Consider the following 18,198-nt stretch of genomic DNA (forward strand, 5'->3'; position numbering starts at 1 on the left):
GTCTTCTTTTTGGGTAGAGGCACCTCTGGGCCTGGCTTTCTGAGCTGACCCCAGGGAGCCCATGATGCCTTCAGCTCAGCCCTCAGACAGAGACGTGCCTTCTGTCAGGGTCCAGGTTTCAGAGGTGCCTTTAGCGGCCTCCGTATGTTGAAACCTTGTAATTTCCAGGAGGCTGCTGGTGGGGCCGATTATCTAGCTGGACTTCTCATCCCTCGTGTGGAATTTGCAGCCACTGCACATTTGTATGGCAGGAGCCTGGGTATGGGGGATGGCTTTAATTAGCTTGTTTCTCGGCTGGGACATGGAGGCCTCCAGAGCCTGAAGAAGTCATTGGAAATCACCAGAGCCCCAGGATCAGATACGGGAGGTTGTGTTTAAGGAAAAGACCTGCATGGACCAGCAGATTTTTCCTCTAGATTGGTGGTTAGCAAGGCGGAAACAAGCTGCAGCGCTGGTCTGGCACCTCCCAAACACTTAGGAGTGATGGCTCCTCCCTTGGCAGCTTGCTTTCTCCCCCCACCCCTTTGCCTTGTATATAAGGCCCCCTCGGAGCAGCCTTGGCACAACACAGCCCACTCCAGCGAGGCAGGCAGCAAGCTGCACCTCCAGTTCCAGCACCTCTGCTCTTGAGGAGAGTGAACCAGAAGGCCTTCAGCATGGGTAAGAGCCACTCTGCAGCCTCCCCGCAGCCCACAGCAGCTCCAAGCCTTGTAGCCCCATCCTGGACCTGGCTCCAGCCACCGCCAGGAGGCTGCAGACATCCCACCTTGAAACCCATTTGTGGACCGGTAGGTTTGTTCCTCTGCAGCACTGCAGGAGAGAGAAGAGTGGGACTGAAGTTTGGTGCGTTGTCCGACTGGTGCCAGAGGTTTCTATTGTCTCGCTACCGTTCTGCTTCCAGGGGCTTCTTTTGCCTTGAAAAGCCACTTGCATGGGGCTGTAGCATCCATGCTGAGGGGAGCCTCCCCTTCTGCTGCAGAATCGTCAGGGAGACAAGAAACCAGACTTATTTTCCAGGCTAGACCTTCAATACTGACGTGGTTCTCTGTGTAAGCGCTCTCTCCTTCACTGCTGATGGGGAAGCGATCAGTGAGGTGCTCAGAGGATGCAGAAGGGAACTGAGCAGTGGTTTAATCCATGATACGCCAGGTGGCACTTGAGAGAGGATTCCTCTCCTGTATCTGTGATTTGTCAGTGCCATAACAAGACTAGATGCTGGTCACAGAGGTCCCCATTGACAGCGGGGGTGGGAGAAGGTCCGTCGGGTAGGACAGAGTCTTCTTTTAGGACGTGGACCTTTCTCATTTTATTCTTCTCTTCTTCTCAAATCAGACAGATGCAGAGTTCAGTGCTACGAGTACCCCACCTGCCCGGATGTTGTGAAAGGCAAGTCCTCTTGAGCGTGTTTTGGAGTGGGTAGTGGAGACCACCATTAACCACGTGTGTTATAGCCTCTCCAAAGGGAGAAGGCTGTAACTACATGGAGATCCACTTTTGTTCTCTTACCTCTGGGTCAGTAATGGAAGCGGGGTTGGACAGTTGACAGTGACCAAGGAGGAAGGTTGTAGCATCCAGAAAAATAAGTTCAGTCCTCTCTGAGAGTCTGTTGAAGCTTTTCTTTTCCTTTCTGGCTGGTTCATGGTGTGTTTTAAAGGAAGCTTTCTATATACCCAGCTCCCAGAGAGGAGGTTGCCTACGTGACCTGTACCTACAGGGAAACATGCATCGACCAACCTGACTTCCTGGCCACCATTGATCTCAACCCCAGATCTCCATATTATTGCCAGGTACCTGTGTCTTGACTGTGTTTTTATTGGGCTGGTGACTAGCTGCTGGCTCTGTGCTTTATAGTGCCTCCAGATTCAGGACATCTACGCTTTTTTGCTGGGGAAAATCAGATTGCTTGATAGCCACTCTGTCATGCCAGCTGTCTGTATATGCCTTACACCTTCTTGTCCTCCTGCATCTTTCTGTCTCGTCCACCCTGAAATGACTTTTTTCCCCTGCTGCCTGTTCATATCCTGCCAAGACCCATCTGGGAAACCCCTTGTGAGTTTTGTCATGACAGGTCTACTTCTTGCTTCTCCACCGGTGTTATGCATGAGATAGGGACGTTGTCTGCTAGGAATCTCACCTTCCTGGTCTCTTTCCACTGTCTTCTGTATGCCTCGCTCTAGCTGAATCACCTCTCTCTCTGTGTCCCGGGGACAAGTTGGCTCTAACTCACTTCCCAACTCACTTCCAGAGAATCTTGGTGCTGCTAGTGAGTTTTTGAGCAAATGCTCTGAATCACCCTGTCAGTGGCTGCTCAGCATGGAAAATGGTCTCCAGTGACCCAGGTGGTTCAGGATATCCAGCACTTTTGCAGAGTTCAGCAATTTTCTACTGTGCTGCAATGTCGGCGATGTTCTGTTATGCACTGTACCAACCTGTCTGCTGTCATCCTAAATGGGAAATTGGAGTTTACCTGTCTCCAAAGGCTGCAAAGACACATTATCTACTGTGCATCTTTGAACGATCAGTCACATTTAACATTTCCGGAGATATCCTTTGGTGTGGGCAGTGGTGTTATCATCTCTATGTTGCTGGTTGCATTAGGGTCCCCATTTCTCTGTGCCTCCCTGTGCGAACCCTAACTCTACCTTGAGTGCCTAGGTGATTCACCGCCTGCCCATGCCCAACCTCAAAGACGAGCTGCATTCCTCGGGGTGGAGCGCTGCCTGCCCCTGCTTTGACAATACCACAACGAAAAGGAACAAGCTGATTCTTCCCTGTTTGATTTCTTCCCGCATTTACGTGGTGGATGTGGGTTCACAGTGCCGGGCTCCCAAGCTGTGTAAGGTATGCCTGAGGTGATTCAAAGACAAGCTTCTGGGAAGGAGTTGGGAACTGGTGCTTCTTGAATAATGTAGAGGGAAGAAGGGTTCTCTCTTCATCTTCTCTTCCACCCTGATTTTAGAGAGCTGGGTCACTTTTCCCTCTCGGCTCTCTCCTTTTCAGAGCAAGGAAGGCTCTCATCATCATTGCCTTCCCTTCTGTGTGCCTGTTGCATTCAGAGAGAGTCTAATAACGGGAAGTCACGCAACACACCACACCTGCCCCACTCCCAAATAGTGAGGTGGACAGACAAGCTGTTATGAGTTAGGTGTTGCTGCACTCTTGTTGTCTGTGTAGAGGGGAGCTCAGAGGCTTCTGTGCTCCTCTTGAAGGAGGAGCAGGTCCTAGCAAGCGTGAGTTCTGGGAAAGAAAGCTCCAGCAAGTGTCAGAGATTTTCAGAAGTCTCTGATGGCCAAAGGCTCTGCCAGGAAGTGTGAAATGAGCTGAGCAGTCAGAGGCTGAAGTGTGTGTGTGTGTGTGTGTGTCAACTTTTTTCAGATGATTGAGCCAGTGGATGTCTTCTGGAAGTGCAACAAGGGTTACCTCAATATACCTCGCAGCCTGCCTAATGGCGATATTCTGATTGCCAACATAGGAGATCCATCTGGCAATTCAAAAGGTACTTTGCCCTTTAATAACTCCATGAACAAACTGATCGGTTTGGAAGTGGAATATGTGATATTTCGTGCATCCCCTTTTTGTATCACAGGTGGATTTATTGTGCTGGATGGAGAGACCTTTGAGCTGAAGGGGAACTGGGAAAATGAGTGTGACAGCCCACCGAGTGGATACGACTTCTGCTACAAGCCATGCCACAATGTTCTGGTCAGCTCTGCCGGAGTAGTCCCAAAACGTTCGGGATATGGATTCAGTCCCGATGACTTCAAGAAAGGTGAGGGAATATGGGTGCAAGTGCTGAGCCAGAACTCACCAAGGTGGTGGGAGGGTGTCGATGCCATCAAAGAAAGGGCCAGAGCTGGTGAGAGGACACAGGCAGATTTCTTCCCCAATGGCCCATTTTACAGACAAAGCTGCTGGACGTGGAGCATCTGTCCTTAAGACAGGCTGGCTCCTGTCTTCTCCCACTGCTCCCTAAATCACCGCAGTTTCTCTGCTGATTCTGGCTCGTCGCTGCCACGGCTGTCCCTCCCTGTGAGCATTTTGGGGAGGGACTAGGGTAGCCCTCCCTCTTCTGACGTGGTTTTCCTTTTCCTCAGGGGTCTTTGGGCGCCGCCTGAACGTGTGGAACTTGTCCTGCCGCAGCCTCATCCAGTGCTTTGACCTGGGGGAGGACTCTCTGCCCCTGAGCGTTAAATTTCTCCACAACCCCGATGCTGCCGAGGGATATGTCAGCTGTGCCCTGAGTGGCATCGTCTACCGCTTCTACAAGTGCGAGGCAAGTATTGTGCCAGCAGCCAGGGGAGACCTGGCCGTGGTGAGCTACAGAGGGATTGAGAAACACACAGAAGAAATCTGGGGTAGCAGAGAGAAAGAAGGAGGCGTGTGGAGAGGGCAGTATCCAGACCCTGCTTTGGATTTGTGTGCTAGAACGAGAGGAGTCTGTTCTTCCACTAAGTATAAAGGGAGCCCATCGTGACCAGCTGGGATGAACATCTGGGGGATTAATTTGAGCGATGAAGACCAGCCTTGCTGTTGGTATCCAACGATGCTGTCCTAATTGTGTCTGCTCATAGTAGCTGGGTGCAGTGGTAGCCTTCCTCAGGCAACTTTGCCTAGCTGTGCAAGTGTGTGAGTGCAGGGGAGTGCTCTTGCCTGACCAGCCAGGAACGCTCATGGTGTGGTGCCTGTGTTTCTTGTGCAGAGAGACAACTGGGCAGTGGAGGAGGTGATTCGGATACCGGCCAAGGACGTGACGGGATGGATTATGCCCAAGATGCCAGGTTTGTGTGCCCTGAAGTGGTGTTTCCTTTTTCCTCCGGAGCGTTGTTTTGCACAGCCTGGCAAAGCCCACTCACTGACCGCCAAAGCCTTGCTGTGTAAACACAGCAGAAGGCTCGTTGGAGGGGCTGAGGGGCTGCGCACACTCCCAAGAAGACACTGCTGCCCCAGCTGGAGCCTGTGCACTTGAGCCTGTGAGATGGTCAGAATGGCAGGGAGAGATGCGAGCTGGGGTTCGATGCAAGGCATGTTTTCTGTTGCTGCTGTCTTCTCTGGAGCTTTTTGTTTCTGTGCCCTAGCATTCACAGTGGACCTCATCATCTCAATGGATGACAAGTACCTCTATCTCAGCAACTGGCTGCATGGAGACATCCGCCAGTATGAGCTCTCCAAAACCTGCAAGCCCAGGCTGGTGGGACAGGTAAGGCAGGAGCAGAAAGGCTTGTGCTGTTGGGTTCCTCAGCAGGATCTGGTGGTGGTTAGATGACAAGGCGTCATGTCTCCCACTGCCTCGTTTACAGGTGTTTGTGGGAGGCAGTATCCTCAGAGGTGGACCTGTGGCTGTGTGTAGAGACGAAGAGCTGAAGTGCCAGCCAGAGCCCTTGGTGATCAAGGTGAGTTCCATGGCCTGTTTGCCCTCTGGTGTCCTTTGGACTTTGGCTCTGCTCTGCTAATTCTCTGCCCAGGGTTTCTGGGGTAGGTCTCCACTGCGGAGGTGCCCTGTGTCTGCAGCATCTGGTAGCTTGTCTGTGTTGGGAGGGGAGGCAGCCACTCTGCTCTGCTCTGCTCTCCTGCTCCTGCTTGTGCTTGACTGCTCCAAGAAAGAAGCCAGTAACATCACTGCTGTCTGTTGTGCCTTCAGTGCAAGAGAGTGTACGGCGGCCCTAGTAAAATGCAGCTCAGCGTGGATGGCAAGAGGCTGTACGTCACCAACTCCTTATACAGCACGTGGGACAAGCAGTTCTACCCGAACTTGGTCAAGTAAGAAACATTTGGGAGACAAGGGGCCTCTTTTGCATGGCCTCTCTGTTAGAAACAGGAAAGGTGCCTCATCAGGGGGGCTACAAGGACGCGTTTGTGATTGCAAGGGGACAGCTCTTCCTAACACCATCCCCGCAGCTTCCTCATGTTGAATTTCACGTTGTGAGTTGACTCACACACGTCTCTGGCTGGGCAAGGTGCAGCTGCTGCCTGTGTGGAGCTGCAGTGCCAGGGATTGGCTTGGGAGAGCCTAAGTGTTTCAGTCTGAAAGGTGGAGTGAATCCATCTATGGATCTCTGGGAGCCAGGCCACGTCTCTGCTACAGCATCTCCCAGTGTATCCACCAGAGATGTTTTGATTTAGCAAAGCAGACGATGATCTCCAACACCAAGGCAAGCTCCAGCCTGCCTGTCACATCATGCCGAGCAGATACAGAACAGGAGAGTGACGGGCAGGATCTCTTGAACAGGACCATGGTTTGCTTGTCTGTAATAGCTGTGCTCTCGTCCCCTCGCAGGGAAGGCTCTGTCATGCTGCAGATTGATGTGGACACTGAGAAAGGCGGCCTGACCGTGAACAAGAACTTCCTGGTGGATTTTGGAAAGGAACCCAATGGGCCTTGCCTTGCCCATGACATCCACTTCCCTTGTGGGGATTCCACCACCGATGTCTTGGCCTAGGCGCCATGTAAAAGACTCCCTTCTTCTCTCTCTTCTGTAGTGCAGCCATTCAGAGCGTAGGGTAATTGGGTCTGGGGGTCCTCATTCGTTGCTGGAGTCTAGATTTCTGCTAACATAAGCTATGGAAGCTCTGCCTTGTTGCGAGGGTTTGGTTCAGGCCAGTGAACAACGACACAGGCATGTTTTCAGTGCAAAGCAATCCCTGGGCGTGATTCACAGAGCAGAGCCCAGGGCGATTGCTCAGATACAGACACGTGCAGTGCACACAGTGCCTTTCGGCAGACATCTGCATACCCACCGTGCCTTGCCTCATTGCTACAGGCCTGTTGGGCACCTGCCTTGATGTCCCCAGCCCGTTAGCAATCGCTGCCTAGTACCGGGGCCAGTAGCAAGGTGTTGGACTCTCAGTTATGCTTCAGAGCTTGTTCACCCTTGAAAACTAAGGCAAAAGAAAGTGAAGTGCCCAGTTTGTCCGAGTTACTGTTCTTCAGCCAGGACATTCCTGGATAGTCTTCCCTGGCACAAGAGCCCTCTTGGCTCGCTTCTCACGTGCTTGGGTCGGTATGCGTTATAGCTGAAGGAGTATGAAGTGCTTTATTTCAAAAAGAGGTGCCTGTTTCATGACACTGGTTTGCTCTTGTGTTCTGCTTTAAACAAGAATAAAATTGTTCTTTGCATCAGCTGGATCTTCACGTGTCTTATTTCATTGAAGCCTTTCTATATTGTTTTCAGCAGTGGTTAATGATTAGGTCAGGGTTTTAGAAATCCCTGTGACAGAAACACTGTCTGGTCAGGAGTGCCTGTTAGTCTTCCTGAAACCCAAAGGTTGCAAAAATGTGGATCTAATGTGAATCCTTACAGATTTTAGCTTTTTCCATATTTACCTTGGAAGAAAACATCTTCGCTTTCTTTCTTCACACTTCCCATGGACAAAAATATTGCTACAGCTCTCTTGTGCCCCCTTAATGGTCCCAGGAGAAAAACACTCCCTTCTGGAGAGCAGTTCCATAGCTCCAATGAGGTGTCCAAGAGGTCTGGGAGAAATTGCCCCCTTGGGGGTCCTCTTCTCACTGGCTAGAGAGGACGACATTAGACGAGGTCTTGAGTTTCAGGAGGTGAGAGGCATCCCTGGGGCGCTGCTTGAGGGTGACACCCCGTTCTGATCCTCCAGAGCTGCCTTGCTTGAAGGCCTTCTCGGGGGATGTCCCTGCTGTTGAGGTGGCTTTGGAATGAGCCTTATCTCACCTGCCTTCAGACCCTGCAAAGCCTCTGTCTCAGTAGAGGTGCCTCCTCCTCTCCCTTGGCTGGAGGGAGAGTCTGGCCAGCAGACATCCCTATGCCAGCGTGTGGTCCAGGTGGCTGGAGGTAGCTGTGCTGAATCCACCCTGGAAACCCCTCCTTGGGGTGGGGCCAGGCACCATCCACCTTAACGCAGGGAAGAACTCCCTTACCGAATGGCCATCTTTATGGGGTTGATCAGAGAGTCTGCTGTCCCTCACACTATCGACTGACCGTCCTCTCTGACTTGCAGGTGGTCGCACAGCAAGGCGAGGACTCAGCCTGGGCTTTGAGCTGCAGCTGGACCGTGAAGACCAACAGGCAACGGTGCAGAGGTGACCCAGCAACTTGTTCCACCATCAGGCCATGCTATGCCCAAGCTGGATGGATGTGGACATGTTTCTGCTGGTATGAGCGAATGCCTTCGTCCCCTCCAAGGCCTGTTCCCAGCTCCTTGGGTCCTGATTTCAGTGTTTCAGGTAGTGTGGGCCTTTCCTCACACTTGCGCATGAGCTACCCCGAGGAATGTGGAACGTGGTGCATCTGCAGTGGCTGAATGTGCCTTACCTGGGGAGATGGTGAATTGGGGTGGCTGAAGTTGGATGCTTCGTCTGTTCCCTCTTGTGGTTATTTGGAAGATAGGCTTCTCCCTGGTGCCAGCACCCGCCAAGTCCTTCCCAGCTTCCAACAGCTGTCCATGAGGACAGGCACTGCTGGCACCACCCGTCTTCCCTAAGGGAAGTAACCCTATTACGGCAATCTTGCTGAACTGCAGCAGAGGCACTTCCGTGTAGGATGACTGGAAAGTGCATGTGAGGTCCAGATGAAGCTGGGGTGCTGCTTAGACATGCCTTGTCCTTTGGGTTTAAGCCCTGAGGCCTCTCAGAGAAGCTTTCCTTGGTCAGAGGCAAGGTGGGACACAGGGGGACGTGCTGACCACCGCATTGTGGATCTGTAGTGTGCTCCATAGACCGTATTGAGCATCAAATACAAACAGATGAGTCCAAGCAGGTGAGTTTGGGAGAGACTCAGCCAAGGCCATCCATCTTTTTGCTGGCAATCTTCAGGTGCAATGGGCTGAGAGCCTCTGATGGCAGAGTGATTGACTGTTTGAGCATGCTGGTTTCAGAGTCTACATTTGGGGTGAACACTGGAGAGGACAAGGCAGCAACCTGCCAGCAAAGATGTGCCTGTGAAGGCTGAGCATCCACTGCACAGCCCTTATAAGCCAAGCCGGCTGACGCCCAACTTTGCAGCCAGAAGCAGTAGCAGGCACTGTGACTAAGTCAGATGTGTCATGGGGAAAACTGTTACATTGCTTCTGCCCTTCTCCCAACCAGCAAATTAACATCCCACAGTAAACACTCATCCTGCAATTAAAAGAAACCCAGTCCTCACTTTTCATTTTCAGTTGTGATTAACATCTGCAACCTCATAAAATTATTTCTGTGGTTGGGAATGCAGTGCTTGCCCCTTCTTCCTCAGGGGCACCCTCTCAACCCCATAGGGAAATTCAAGACACTGCTTCTAGCAGGAAATCGGAGCAGAGGAGCAGCCTGGTTTCCCTGCTTTTCCCTAGAAGCCCTTGTTTTTCCAGTCTGCAAGAATGTGTGCACTATGCAGTACAGAAACAGCCCTGTCCCCTACCCCTGTGGGAGGGGAGGAGGTTCTGGTAGCACTGAAACAGCTTCCCTGCATGTTTCCAATGCTGTAAGATGCTAAAGGCTGCCCTCGTACCTCCCACACTCCAAGGTGTGTGGATCCTCCCCTTGGCATCCTTTTTCCAAACCCTCCTTCTCCCTGTCCTGCTCCTTATATATTTGAACCCCCGGAGAGCTGCATCTTCTCTCTTGACTTGCTCCTAGCAGGCAGAATGCAGGCGGGATCATCTCCTTCTGCTGCTCATCAGAAGGTGAGATCCAACCCAGCCTCCAGCACAGGTAAGACATCTCTCCGTTAACTGCAGCTTGCTCTCAAGAGGAGAAGGCTTGGGTCTGTTGGTGGCTTGGTGCCTTCTGGCTGTGGGCTTTGCTCCAGAGTCCTCCTTTGGAGCTGGGTCTTGTGGGTTTGTTACTCTGACACCCAGAAAGCATAAAGTAAAAAGAAACGTGGAGATGAATGTGGTGTTTTCTCTGGCCAGGAAAGGGTTTCTTTTCTCAAGCTACTACAAGTGCCAGGAAACATTTAGGTAGACTGATGATTAAAAGCCTTCTAACTCTTCTCTCATTTATTCAACTGCAACTTGTACAGACTGTGCTTGCTATAGTCAGGTATACCATGGCAGGGAGTCTGCAGTGCAAAGTCTGGCTTTGATGGGGCTATTTTTCCAGGAGTAATATAAGGACTAGGGAGAAGCAAGCTGGAGGGGTGGTTTATCAGTGCTCCAGGTAGGAGCGTTTCCCTGGAGGAGCAGGGACACGAGTGATAAATAAGAATAAAAACAAATAAGAAGCTGATGCAACAAAGCCAAGTCATACAATTTAGGTGGGGGTTTTCCTCCCTCTCCTCAGGCTTGCTGTCGTAAATGGGGAGAAGGGGTCCTTTTGGTGGTGGTGTTTGTTTCCTAACAAGCTTTTGTTTAACTGCATTAAGGACAATTTTCTCAGCAGTTTTAAAGTCTTTTGGAGAACGAGGCTGGCAGGTTTCAAAGTGCCCTGGAGACTCACAGCAGAGTGATGAGCACTCCCAGGATGATGCTAGGGGCTGGTGAGGAGGCTGACACCTCGAGCACTGAATGTTTTGGGTGGAAACAGGCTTTCTGTGCAAAAGCTTTGCATTAATGTCCCCAAACCAAGGCACAGCAAAGTGAAGCCATCCCAAAGAGGGTCAGGAGGAGCCACAGAGCAGAGCCTGGGGCTCGGCTTATCCCCCTCCTCACCCCGCAGCAAGGGGATGCTTTCTCCCCACTCAGCTCCCAGGAGAATCCTCTCCCCTCCCTCTGCCCCTGGTGCAGCAGCCCAGCCATACTGCCTTTCTTCGCCGCTGCCTCCCATCCTCCTCCTCCCTGCAGAAGAACCGTAGAGCTTTCAGCATCTCCTTGAGGCCATGCAAGCCTGGCATTGCCCCTACACGTGTTGGGCAACCCTTCCTCTCTGCCACAGGGACATGCTGGGAGGCAAAGCGGAGAGACACAGCTGTGAGCCTTGTACCTTTCTGTACTAGAAATATATCACTGGCCTGTTTGGCTGCCCAGAGCCCCAAACCTTTCTGGGTTCATTTGGATGCATGTGGGCATCCTGGTTCACCTCAGACATTGCCACAGAGTGGGAGCATGCACAGCCACTCCAGTGAGCGGTTCCTTCATAAAAAGGGGATTAAAAAAAGTCACTGTCATCTAATTGCTGTTTATTTCTGTTCTTCTCAATGCAGAAAAGTGTGGAGCATGTGGTCCTGGCTTCGCCTCGCCTCTGGATGCAATGAAAGGCAAGTCTGAAATCCAGGGCAGGCAGGGAAGAGCCCTGCGCTGTCTGTGATTTAGGTGAAGATTAAAACAATGCTTTCAAAAGGGCGTTATTAATTAACTCCATTCTTGGAGGAGGCTCCCAGCAAGCGTTAGGGAAGCGATGGTTTCGCTTCTGGCCTGTCCTGAGGCCAAACATCAATTGCATAATGACAGCTTGGTGCCAGAACAAACCTTTTTAGGTTTCATGATAGCTTGGGATGGGTCATAGCTTGCAGCAAAGTCACCTGTGGCTTCCTTGTGCAAAAGCAAATGGGATTTTTAAGTGTCTCAGAGGCAGTTGTATTGCTATAGCCCCATGACACCACTACTAGAGCTAAACCTGGGGAGGGAAAGGGGACCATCCTGATTTTTCATTGCACTCTGCTCTTGATGGCTGGGATCACATGACAAAACCTCACTGTATAAAAAACAGCCTCACGGGCTGCTTCCTTACATGTCTGGACACTTTGCCTGAGAATCCTTCTTGCTGCATTGTCGAAACACTGGTGTTCTGATGTGAAGAGACTGATGAATGCATCATCTCCAGCTATCCCTCCCTTAATCCTCTTCTCTAGGGTTTAGCAAACACAACCCTGAAACCTTAGAGAGCTCTGGAGCTTGCTCATGATCTGTCATTCCTGTCCCTGAACCAAGAAAACAACAATGAAGAGATGAGTCTTTAAAACATCCCTGTGTGTTGGCAGGGCTGGACAGTGATTTAAGTTATTAGCAAATAACACAAAACCTATTGACTCTGCTACTCTGGCAAGTTCCCTTGGGAATTATCTGGTGGCTTCAGTGGTGCTGGGTAACTTTGGCACCCAAAAAGCTCTTCCAAGCAGACATCTGGCCAGTTGAGCTCCCGAGCAGGTGGTGAGAAGCTCCTTGGTGTCCTTTGGATACCTTGGGAGGTGTATGAGCTCTGTGGCTGTGTCCTATACCCTGACTTGTGGTGCCACTGCAGCAGGATCCCTCGGCGATTGGCAGCTGCTCCCAAACCCAAGACTGACACAGGCACCACTGTATAAAGGTTTATAAAGGCACCATGTTGCAAAGCCAGCTATTACCTGTTTTGGATCAAATCCAAAGGTCCCAAATCACCTCTCTCTCCGTTTCCCTGCTCTCTCTTCCTCAGCATTTCCTAAACCAGTTCTTCCCCACTAGCCCTCACTTTGGCAGTACTTTATCCTGACACAACTAAGAGCAAGTACCACCTCCGCAGTAATAAGCAGACTCTGTGGGGTCTGAATGCCCTTGCTTGTGGGCTGGGTGGTGCTTAGGTCCCGGAGCAAAGCCATTTCCCAGAAAATCTGATCACACTTGCTATGGGGAGCAGTGCATGGAGCAGGGAGCATGGCAGACCTGTCGCGGCAAGGACATCCCTGGGGCAGAGCCCTTCTTTTCCCAGCGGGATGCCCTGCAGGCAGAGAGCTCTTGCACCACTGTGCCACGGTAGATTTTCGCTGCTTAGTGGGACTATGGGACTGCACAGGAGGTTGGGGGGGCTTTCTGCCTTTGACTTCAGTCTGGCAAGCACTTCTCGTGGTTTTAAGGCTTCTCCTGTGTAGATGTGATGGCAATCACAAACCACATTGTGTGTGTTGTGACACAATGTGGTTTGACTTGTGTGACTGATAGGATTGGGGAAGGGCTGGCATGTCCTTGCAGTCCCAAAGCCATGGACTTGCTTAGGGACTCTGAGGTCCGGAGATCCCTTCCCAGGGCAAGGGAACTGAATAAGCCCAAACCCCCGCAGGGCAGCCCCCTACAAACAGACACCAGCCTAGCGCCTCTGGTACCGCAGAGAGACGGAGATCCACTGCCGCATACCTATGGGGGAACACACCAGCTCCCTGGGAGGGAGATCTAGGCTGACCAGAGACTCCTGCAAGGTTTTTATTCTGTCAAAGGTGGTTTCTGCTGATGTTCATGCAACATTTCTGTCTTGAAAGGTCCCCGGGAGGAGATTGTGTATGTGCCCTGCATCTACAGGAACACTGGGAGGAAGAAACCCGACTTTCTGGCCACTGTGGATGTCAACCCCAAATCTTCGGACTATTGCCAGGTACCAAACGCTTTATCTCGGTACTAAACTGGCCTGGGAAACAGCTCAGTGCTTGTCCTTCATGCTCCACAAAGCTGCTGGCTCAGTACCGAAAGCTGATGCCTGTTCAGTTCTCCCCAAGACTCAGCCTTCCTGTGTGTATGAAATGCATGTAAGATCCACTTCACACCCCACCCTTAGGATCCCCTGCGCACCATCGCTCCCCTCTGCAGGGTGAGACTTGCCTGAGGCATCCTGACCCTGTGACAGGGTCTGTGATGCACTGAGTTCTCTGGTCTGCCTGTGATCCTGCACTTGGCAGGGGAAAGACCGGTGTAAGCAGGGCTGGGACTTTGCAGGTGATCCACCGCCTGCCCATGCCCAACCTGGGGGACGAGCTGCACCACTCGGGGTGGAACGCCTGCAGCAGCTGCTTTGGGGATGCCACCAAGAAGCGGAACCGCCTGATCCTCCCCAGCTTCATCTCCTCCCGCATCTACGTGGTGGATGTGGGAACTGACCTGCGAGCTCCTAGGCTTTTCAAGGTACCTGGGAGGTGGTGCCAGTACACATTGAAAGCTAAAGGACTGGGATTGTGGCTTCTGGCTGTGGTGACAGCTTGGCAGAGAGGCTTTGGGGTACATGTAAGAGCTCTGCAGGACCCCGATGCCTGGATGAGAGTACGGGAAGGCTGTGGAGGGTGGTTCTTCTCCTGCTGATGTGCAAATACTGAGTTCTCCTTCTAGCTCCATGCAGAAGGGAACCAGGGCACACCAGGTGCCAGGCACAGCACTGCCTGTCAGGTTTACATTCCATGTCTTGCCTGTGGCGTCTGTCTCCAAAGAAGCCCTAGGCATCTGCATGCAGTTTGCCCCAAGCCTGGGTGTGTAAGGGCCTTGCTGGTGGCCAGTAGCCAGCTTCTCAGGGTGAACGCAGCAGCCACCCCATGTACCGGCATGCCGGACTGTGCACGCTCTGCCCCAGCTCACACGCTCAGCCCCTCTGGCTGCATGGCAAGTCCCATCTTGAGGTCAGGCAGGAGCTGCCCGGCTGCGCCACAGAGTAACACCAGGCTTGCGAACCTACATTCAGCGCAGCAGCAAACATGCTTCTCACCTGGGACAGCCCAGCACGGAGGATGTGACAGTGCCTGTGAACTCCCGGCAGGTTGTCAACTCGGAGGACGTCTTCTGGAAGTGCAGCCTGGGCTACCCCCACACCTCCCACTGCCTGGGCAGCGGTGAAATCATGATCAGCACCCTGGGAGACCCGGCTGGCAGTGGGAAAGGTACCCCAGTCCCCCCAGTCTCCCAGGGAGAGGGTGCCAGGACAGGAGGAACAGTCCCCACATCCAGAGCTGTCCTGGAGGCTTCACCCAGGTCTCTCAGCCCATTCAGCAGCCTCGTCTGCAGTGGGTCGATTTGTCTGTTGCTGCTTGGTTTATAACATGTAAACTGTTAATCTGGATGGTTTCCGCACAACCAATGTATTTCTGGTTTTGCATCAGGTGGCTTTATTCTGCTGGATGGAGAGACCTTTGAGATCAAGGGGAACTGGGAGAAAGGGGACAAGATCCCCCCGATGGGTTATGATTTCTGGTACCAGCCACGCCATAACGTCCTGATCAGCACTGAATGGGGAATCCCAAAATGCCTGGGATATGGGTTTGATCCAAATGATCTGAAGAAAGGTGAGAAAACAGTTGTTTCAATACTCCAGGAGGGAGATTCTGAGCAGGACTGCAAAAAGGCCAAATTTCAACTCTCTTCTGTTGCCAGTGAGAGCTGGCATCTACTGGGCATAGATAAAACTGTCCAAGACAGTTTGCTTGCAAAATGAATTTCACGCCAGTTCCTAGAGATCCCGTGGATTTTAAAAAGACAAGCCCAGCCCATTTACTGGGAACACACTTAAGATGCAAGCACCAGAAGTTCAACGCAATGCAGTCCATAAATGCCACTGTTGAGCAGTACGTGGGGTTGGATTTCAGCCGTAGGGATGAAAGATGAAGCCCCAGCTCAGCCCAGCTCCTCCCCAAAGGTCACGCTGCCCTTCTCAACCCCATCCTAGCAAGATAGTCACCATTGGATGCTGGGCATCTTCCCATGGCTTTTGCCAAGGTCCAAAGGAACTGGTGTGTGCTGGTGCAGAGACCATGGGGTTGCCCCTGGGGAGCTAAAAGGGCTGAGGACTCACCGAACCCATAGCACATCTGCTTGAGACCTTGCACCTCGCAGCATCCCCTCTGACCCTGCCTCGGCCCTCCCCTCCCAGGGCGCTACGGACGCCGCCTCAATGTGTGGGACTGGACCACTCACACCTATGTCCAGGCCATTGACGTGGGCGAGGACGCGGCCCCCCTGGAAATACGCTTCCTCCACAACCCTGACGCCGCCGAGGGCTACGTCGGCTGCACCATCAGCAGCGCCATCCACCGCTTCTACAAGACCGAGGTACGTGCTCCCCCAGGGTTAGTGGAAAAGGGGTGCTGCCCCTTGGCTGACCAAGCCACAGGACTCTGTGCAGCATCCCACTTCCCGCACCCCCCACCGTCCTCCCAGCCCAACTCCGGTCCTTGCTGATGCACACACCACCTCCCATGCTGTGCAGCCACCTCCATGCACCCAGAACATGAGCTGGCTTGGGGTAATCTCACCAGAGGACTTGTTCTGACTGGCAGCAGTTTAGGCTGAAATGATTTAATTTAAAGGAGATTTATTTATACCTTTGTTGTGGATTTAAAACAGCCCAAGCAATACTCTTCTTGGTGTCTGTTGTTATGCATAATGACGAACTGGGTGAGGAGAGAGAACATCTTTCATCAAACCAGCTAATCTAGCTGGAAAATTAGACAAGTTTTTGGCCCCCAAAGCCCTTCCTCAGGTCCCAGAGCCCATCTTCCCCATGGGTCTGCAGAGCCAGAGATGGCTGGCAAAGTAGCTGAGCTACAGCCCTAGAGGTGGTGGACACACACATGCAGCATCCACCCCAGCACCAGGTCTTATCCTGCCTCCACCATGCATGCTGAGCCCCCCGGGGCCATGGTCTGTCCCGCACCTCCTGCAGCAAGGAGACTGGGCAGCCGAGAAGGTGATCCAAGTCCCCAGCAAGAAGGTGGAGGGATGGCTTCTTCCAGACATGCCAGGTCAGTGTGTCCCCAGGCTGGGTGCCGAGGTGCTCCCTGGCTTCCCCAGGTGCTGCCGGTGCTGCTGCCTGTTTGTGCAGCTCTGTCATACCCTCCCCAAGGCTTCATCACCGACATCCTCATCTCACTGGACGACAGGTTCCTGTACTTCAGCAACTGGCTGCATGGAGACGTCCGCCAGTACGACATCTCCGATACCCGCAAGCCCAAGCTGGTAGGGCAGGTGAGGCAGCAGCAGGCTCCTGACCACATCCATCTCTTGTGGACAGCTGGAATCAGCCCCTCCTTACTGTCTTGGCCACCCAAACCTTTGGTCTCCTGCAGGTCTTTCTGGGTGGCAGCATCACCAAGGGAGGACCCGTGACTGTGTGCAGGGACGAAGAGCTGCAGAGCCAGCCAGACCCATTTTTCATCAAGGTGAGCCCAGCCATCTCCCCAAAATCCCAGCCTGGGCAGTGGTGGCAAGGCTGGGGAGCGGGTCCTTGCAGTTCTGCTCCACTGCATCCCATGGGATGGACATGGCAGCCTGCACCACTGGTCTTGGGGAGGCAGAGGCGTGTCCTGGTCTGGCACCCTCTGGCAGCACGTCCGCTCCTCTGCCTGCTCCCAGGGGAAGAGGGTGTCGGGGGGACCCCAGATGATCCAGCTCAGCTTGGACGGGAAGAGGCTGTATGTCACCACGTCCCTCTACAGCGCCTGGGACAGGCAGTTCTACCCCAACCTCATCAAGTAAGAAAACTTTGATAAAACGAGGATGATTGTACGAGCTCATCAGGCGGGAGGCGCAGACCCCGCAGCTCGGGGACCGAATTTCGGCAGCTCCTTGGAGGCAGGAGCAGGTCCCCCCACACCCCAGCCTCCCTGCTCTCGCCCCTCCGCAGGGACGGCTCAGTTATGCTGCAGCTGGACGTGGACACGGAGCAGGGCGGCCTGACAGTCAATGAGAGCTTCCTGGTGGATTTTGGGAAGGAGCCCGATGGGCCCTGCCTGGCACACGAGATCCGCTACCCCGGCGGGGACTGCACCTCGGATATTTGGGTTTAGCCACCTGCTGCTGCCCCCGAAGCCTCTCCACACCCCAAAATCCCAGTGCACGAGGGCTTCTGGAGTTTCACACGCTCAGCAAACTGCTGGTGACCCCTGCATCCTGCCCTTGCTTAAATAAAACCAAGATGACGTTGTCCTCTGCAGCAGCAGCTCTCCTCGCCTCAAATCTTGTTTTTAAACTGTTTTCAGGAGCCGGAAAACAAACCAGGGACGCAACACGGTGAACCTCTCCTTAACAGGCTGGATTTTCCTAACACACCCCTCGTGCCGCTGGGCTCAGCGCCGACAGTGTTTTCTCCCAAAAAAGCAAACTTGGTTCATACGCTGGGAGTGGGAGCCTCCGGCTTGCACAGACATGGGCTGTACACACTGTGCATACACCCTGCGCAGCACAGGCACGCAGCACACACTCGTATTGTGTGCACACGAATACTGCATACACCCCCATACAGCACGCACGCGCCACGCACACTTGCACACACGCTGTGCGCGTACTGCATTGATAAACACACTGAGCACACACCGTGTGCGCACACATTGCAAACACGCGCTGCGTACACATGCTTTGTGCACGCGTGTGTATGTCACACGTGCACACGCACTGCGCACACGCACTGTGCACACCGCATGCCCATACCCTACATGCATGCACACACGCTACGAGTACACCGAAGGCGCGCTCTGCACCCCTTGCACGCGCACCGCATGCACACACGTTGCACGCACACGCACTACTCATGCACATGCTCGTTTACACTCGTGCTTCCTCCTCCCGTCTCACTAATCAGAAGCCTGTTGCTAGGCA

At 53.1% G+C, this 18,198-nt stretch overlaps 2 protein-coding genes across 2 annotated transcripts; both read left to right on the forward strand.

The window, feature by feature from the left end:
* The first annotated feature begins 1,253 nt into the window (after positions 1-1,253).
* On the forward strand, positions 1,254-6,811 carry LOC126040566 (methanethiol oxidase-like). Its single transcript, XM_049805175.1, has 11 exons — positions 1,254-1,386; positions 1,675-1,787; positions 2,656-2,841; positions 3,376-3,496; positions 3,587-3,769; positions 4,095-4,277; positions 4,704-4,778; positions 5,076-5,197; positions 5,298-5,390; positions 5,639-5,757; positions 6,275-6,811. The coding sequence occupies exons 3-11, from the start codon at positions 2,674-2,676 to the stop codon at positions 6,435-6,437; spliced, it is 1,227 nt and encodes a 408-aa protein (XP_049661132.1). The 5' UTR covers positions 1,254-1,386; positions 1,675-1,787; positions 2,656-2,673; the 3' UTR covers positions 6,438-6,811.
* Positions 6,812-9,588: 2,777 nt separating this feature from the next.
* Positions 9,589-18,000, forward strand: LOC126040674 (methanethiol oxidase-like). The gene is made up of 12 exons (XM_049805451.1): positions 9,589-9,655; positions 11,085-11,138; positions 13,110-13,222; positions 13,561-13,746; positions 14,369-14,489; positions 14,709-14,891; positions 15,476-15,654; positions 16,268-16,346; positions 16,448-16,569; positions 16,671-16,763; positions 16,957-17,075; positions 17,228-18,000. Exons 1-12 carry the CDS (start codon positions 9,589-9,591, stop codon positions 17,388-17,390), a joined length of 1,479 nt encoding a protein of 492 aa, XP_049661408.1. The 3' UTR covers positions 17,391-18,000.
* The last annotated feature ends 198 nt before the right edge of the window (positions 18,001-18,198 follow it).

Source organism: Accipiter gentilis, chromosome 7 (assembly GCF_929443795.1).
Source record: "Accipiter gentilis chromosome 7, bAccGen1.1, whole genome shotgun sequence".
NCBI classification, from domain to species: domain Eukaryota; kingdom Metazoa; phylum Chordata; class Aves; order Accipitriformes; family Accipitridae; genus Astur; species Astur gentilis.

Excerpts from the sequence above, each read along its gene's own strand:
- LOC126040674 (XM_049805451.1), top strand. The coding sequence starts at position 9,589 with ATGCAGGCGGGATCATCTCCTTCTGCTGCTCATCAGAAGGTGAGATCC. Across the intron at positions 11,139-13,109 it reads GCCTCTGGATGCAATGAAAG|GTCCCCGGGAGGAGATTGTG; the intron begins GCAAGTCTGAAA and ends CTGTCTTGAAAG. Across the intron at positions 16,764-16,956 it reads CAGACCCATTTTTCATCAAG|GGGAAGAGGGTGTCGGGGGG; the intron begins GTGAGCCCAGCC and ends GCCTGCTCCCAG.
- LOC126040566 (XM_049805175.1), top strand. The coding sequence starts at position 2,674 with ATGCCCAACCTCAAAGACGAGCTGCATTCCTCGGGGTGGAGCGCTGCC. Across the intron at positions 3,770-4,094 it reads TCCCGATGACTTCAAGAAAG|GGGTCTTTGGGCGCCGCCTG; the intron begins GTGAGGGAATAT and ends CCTTTTCCTCAG. Across the intron at positions 5,391-5,638 it reads CAGAGCCCTTGGTGATCAAG|TGCAAGAGAGTGTACGGCGG; the intron begins GTGAGTTCCATG and ends TTGTGCCTTCAG.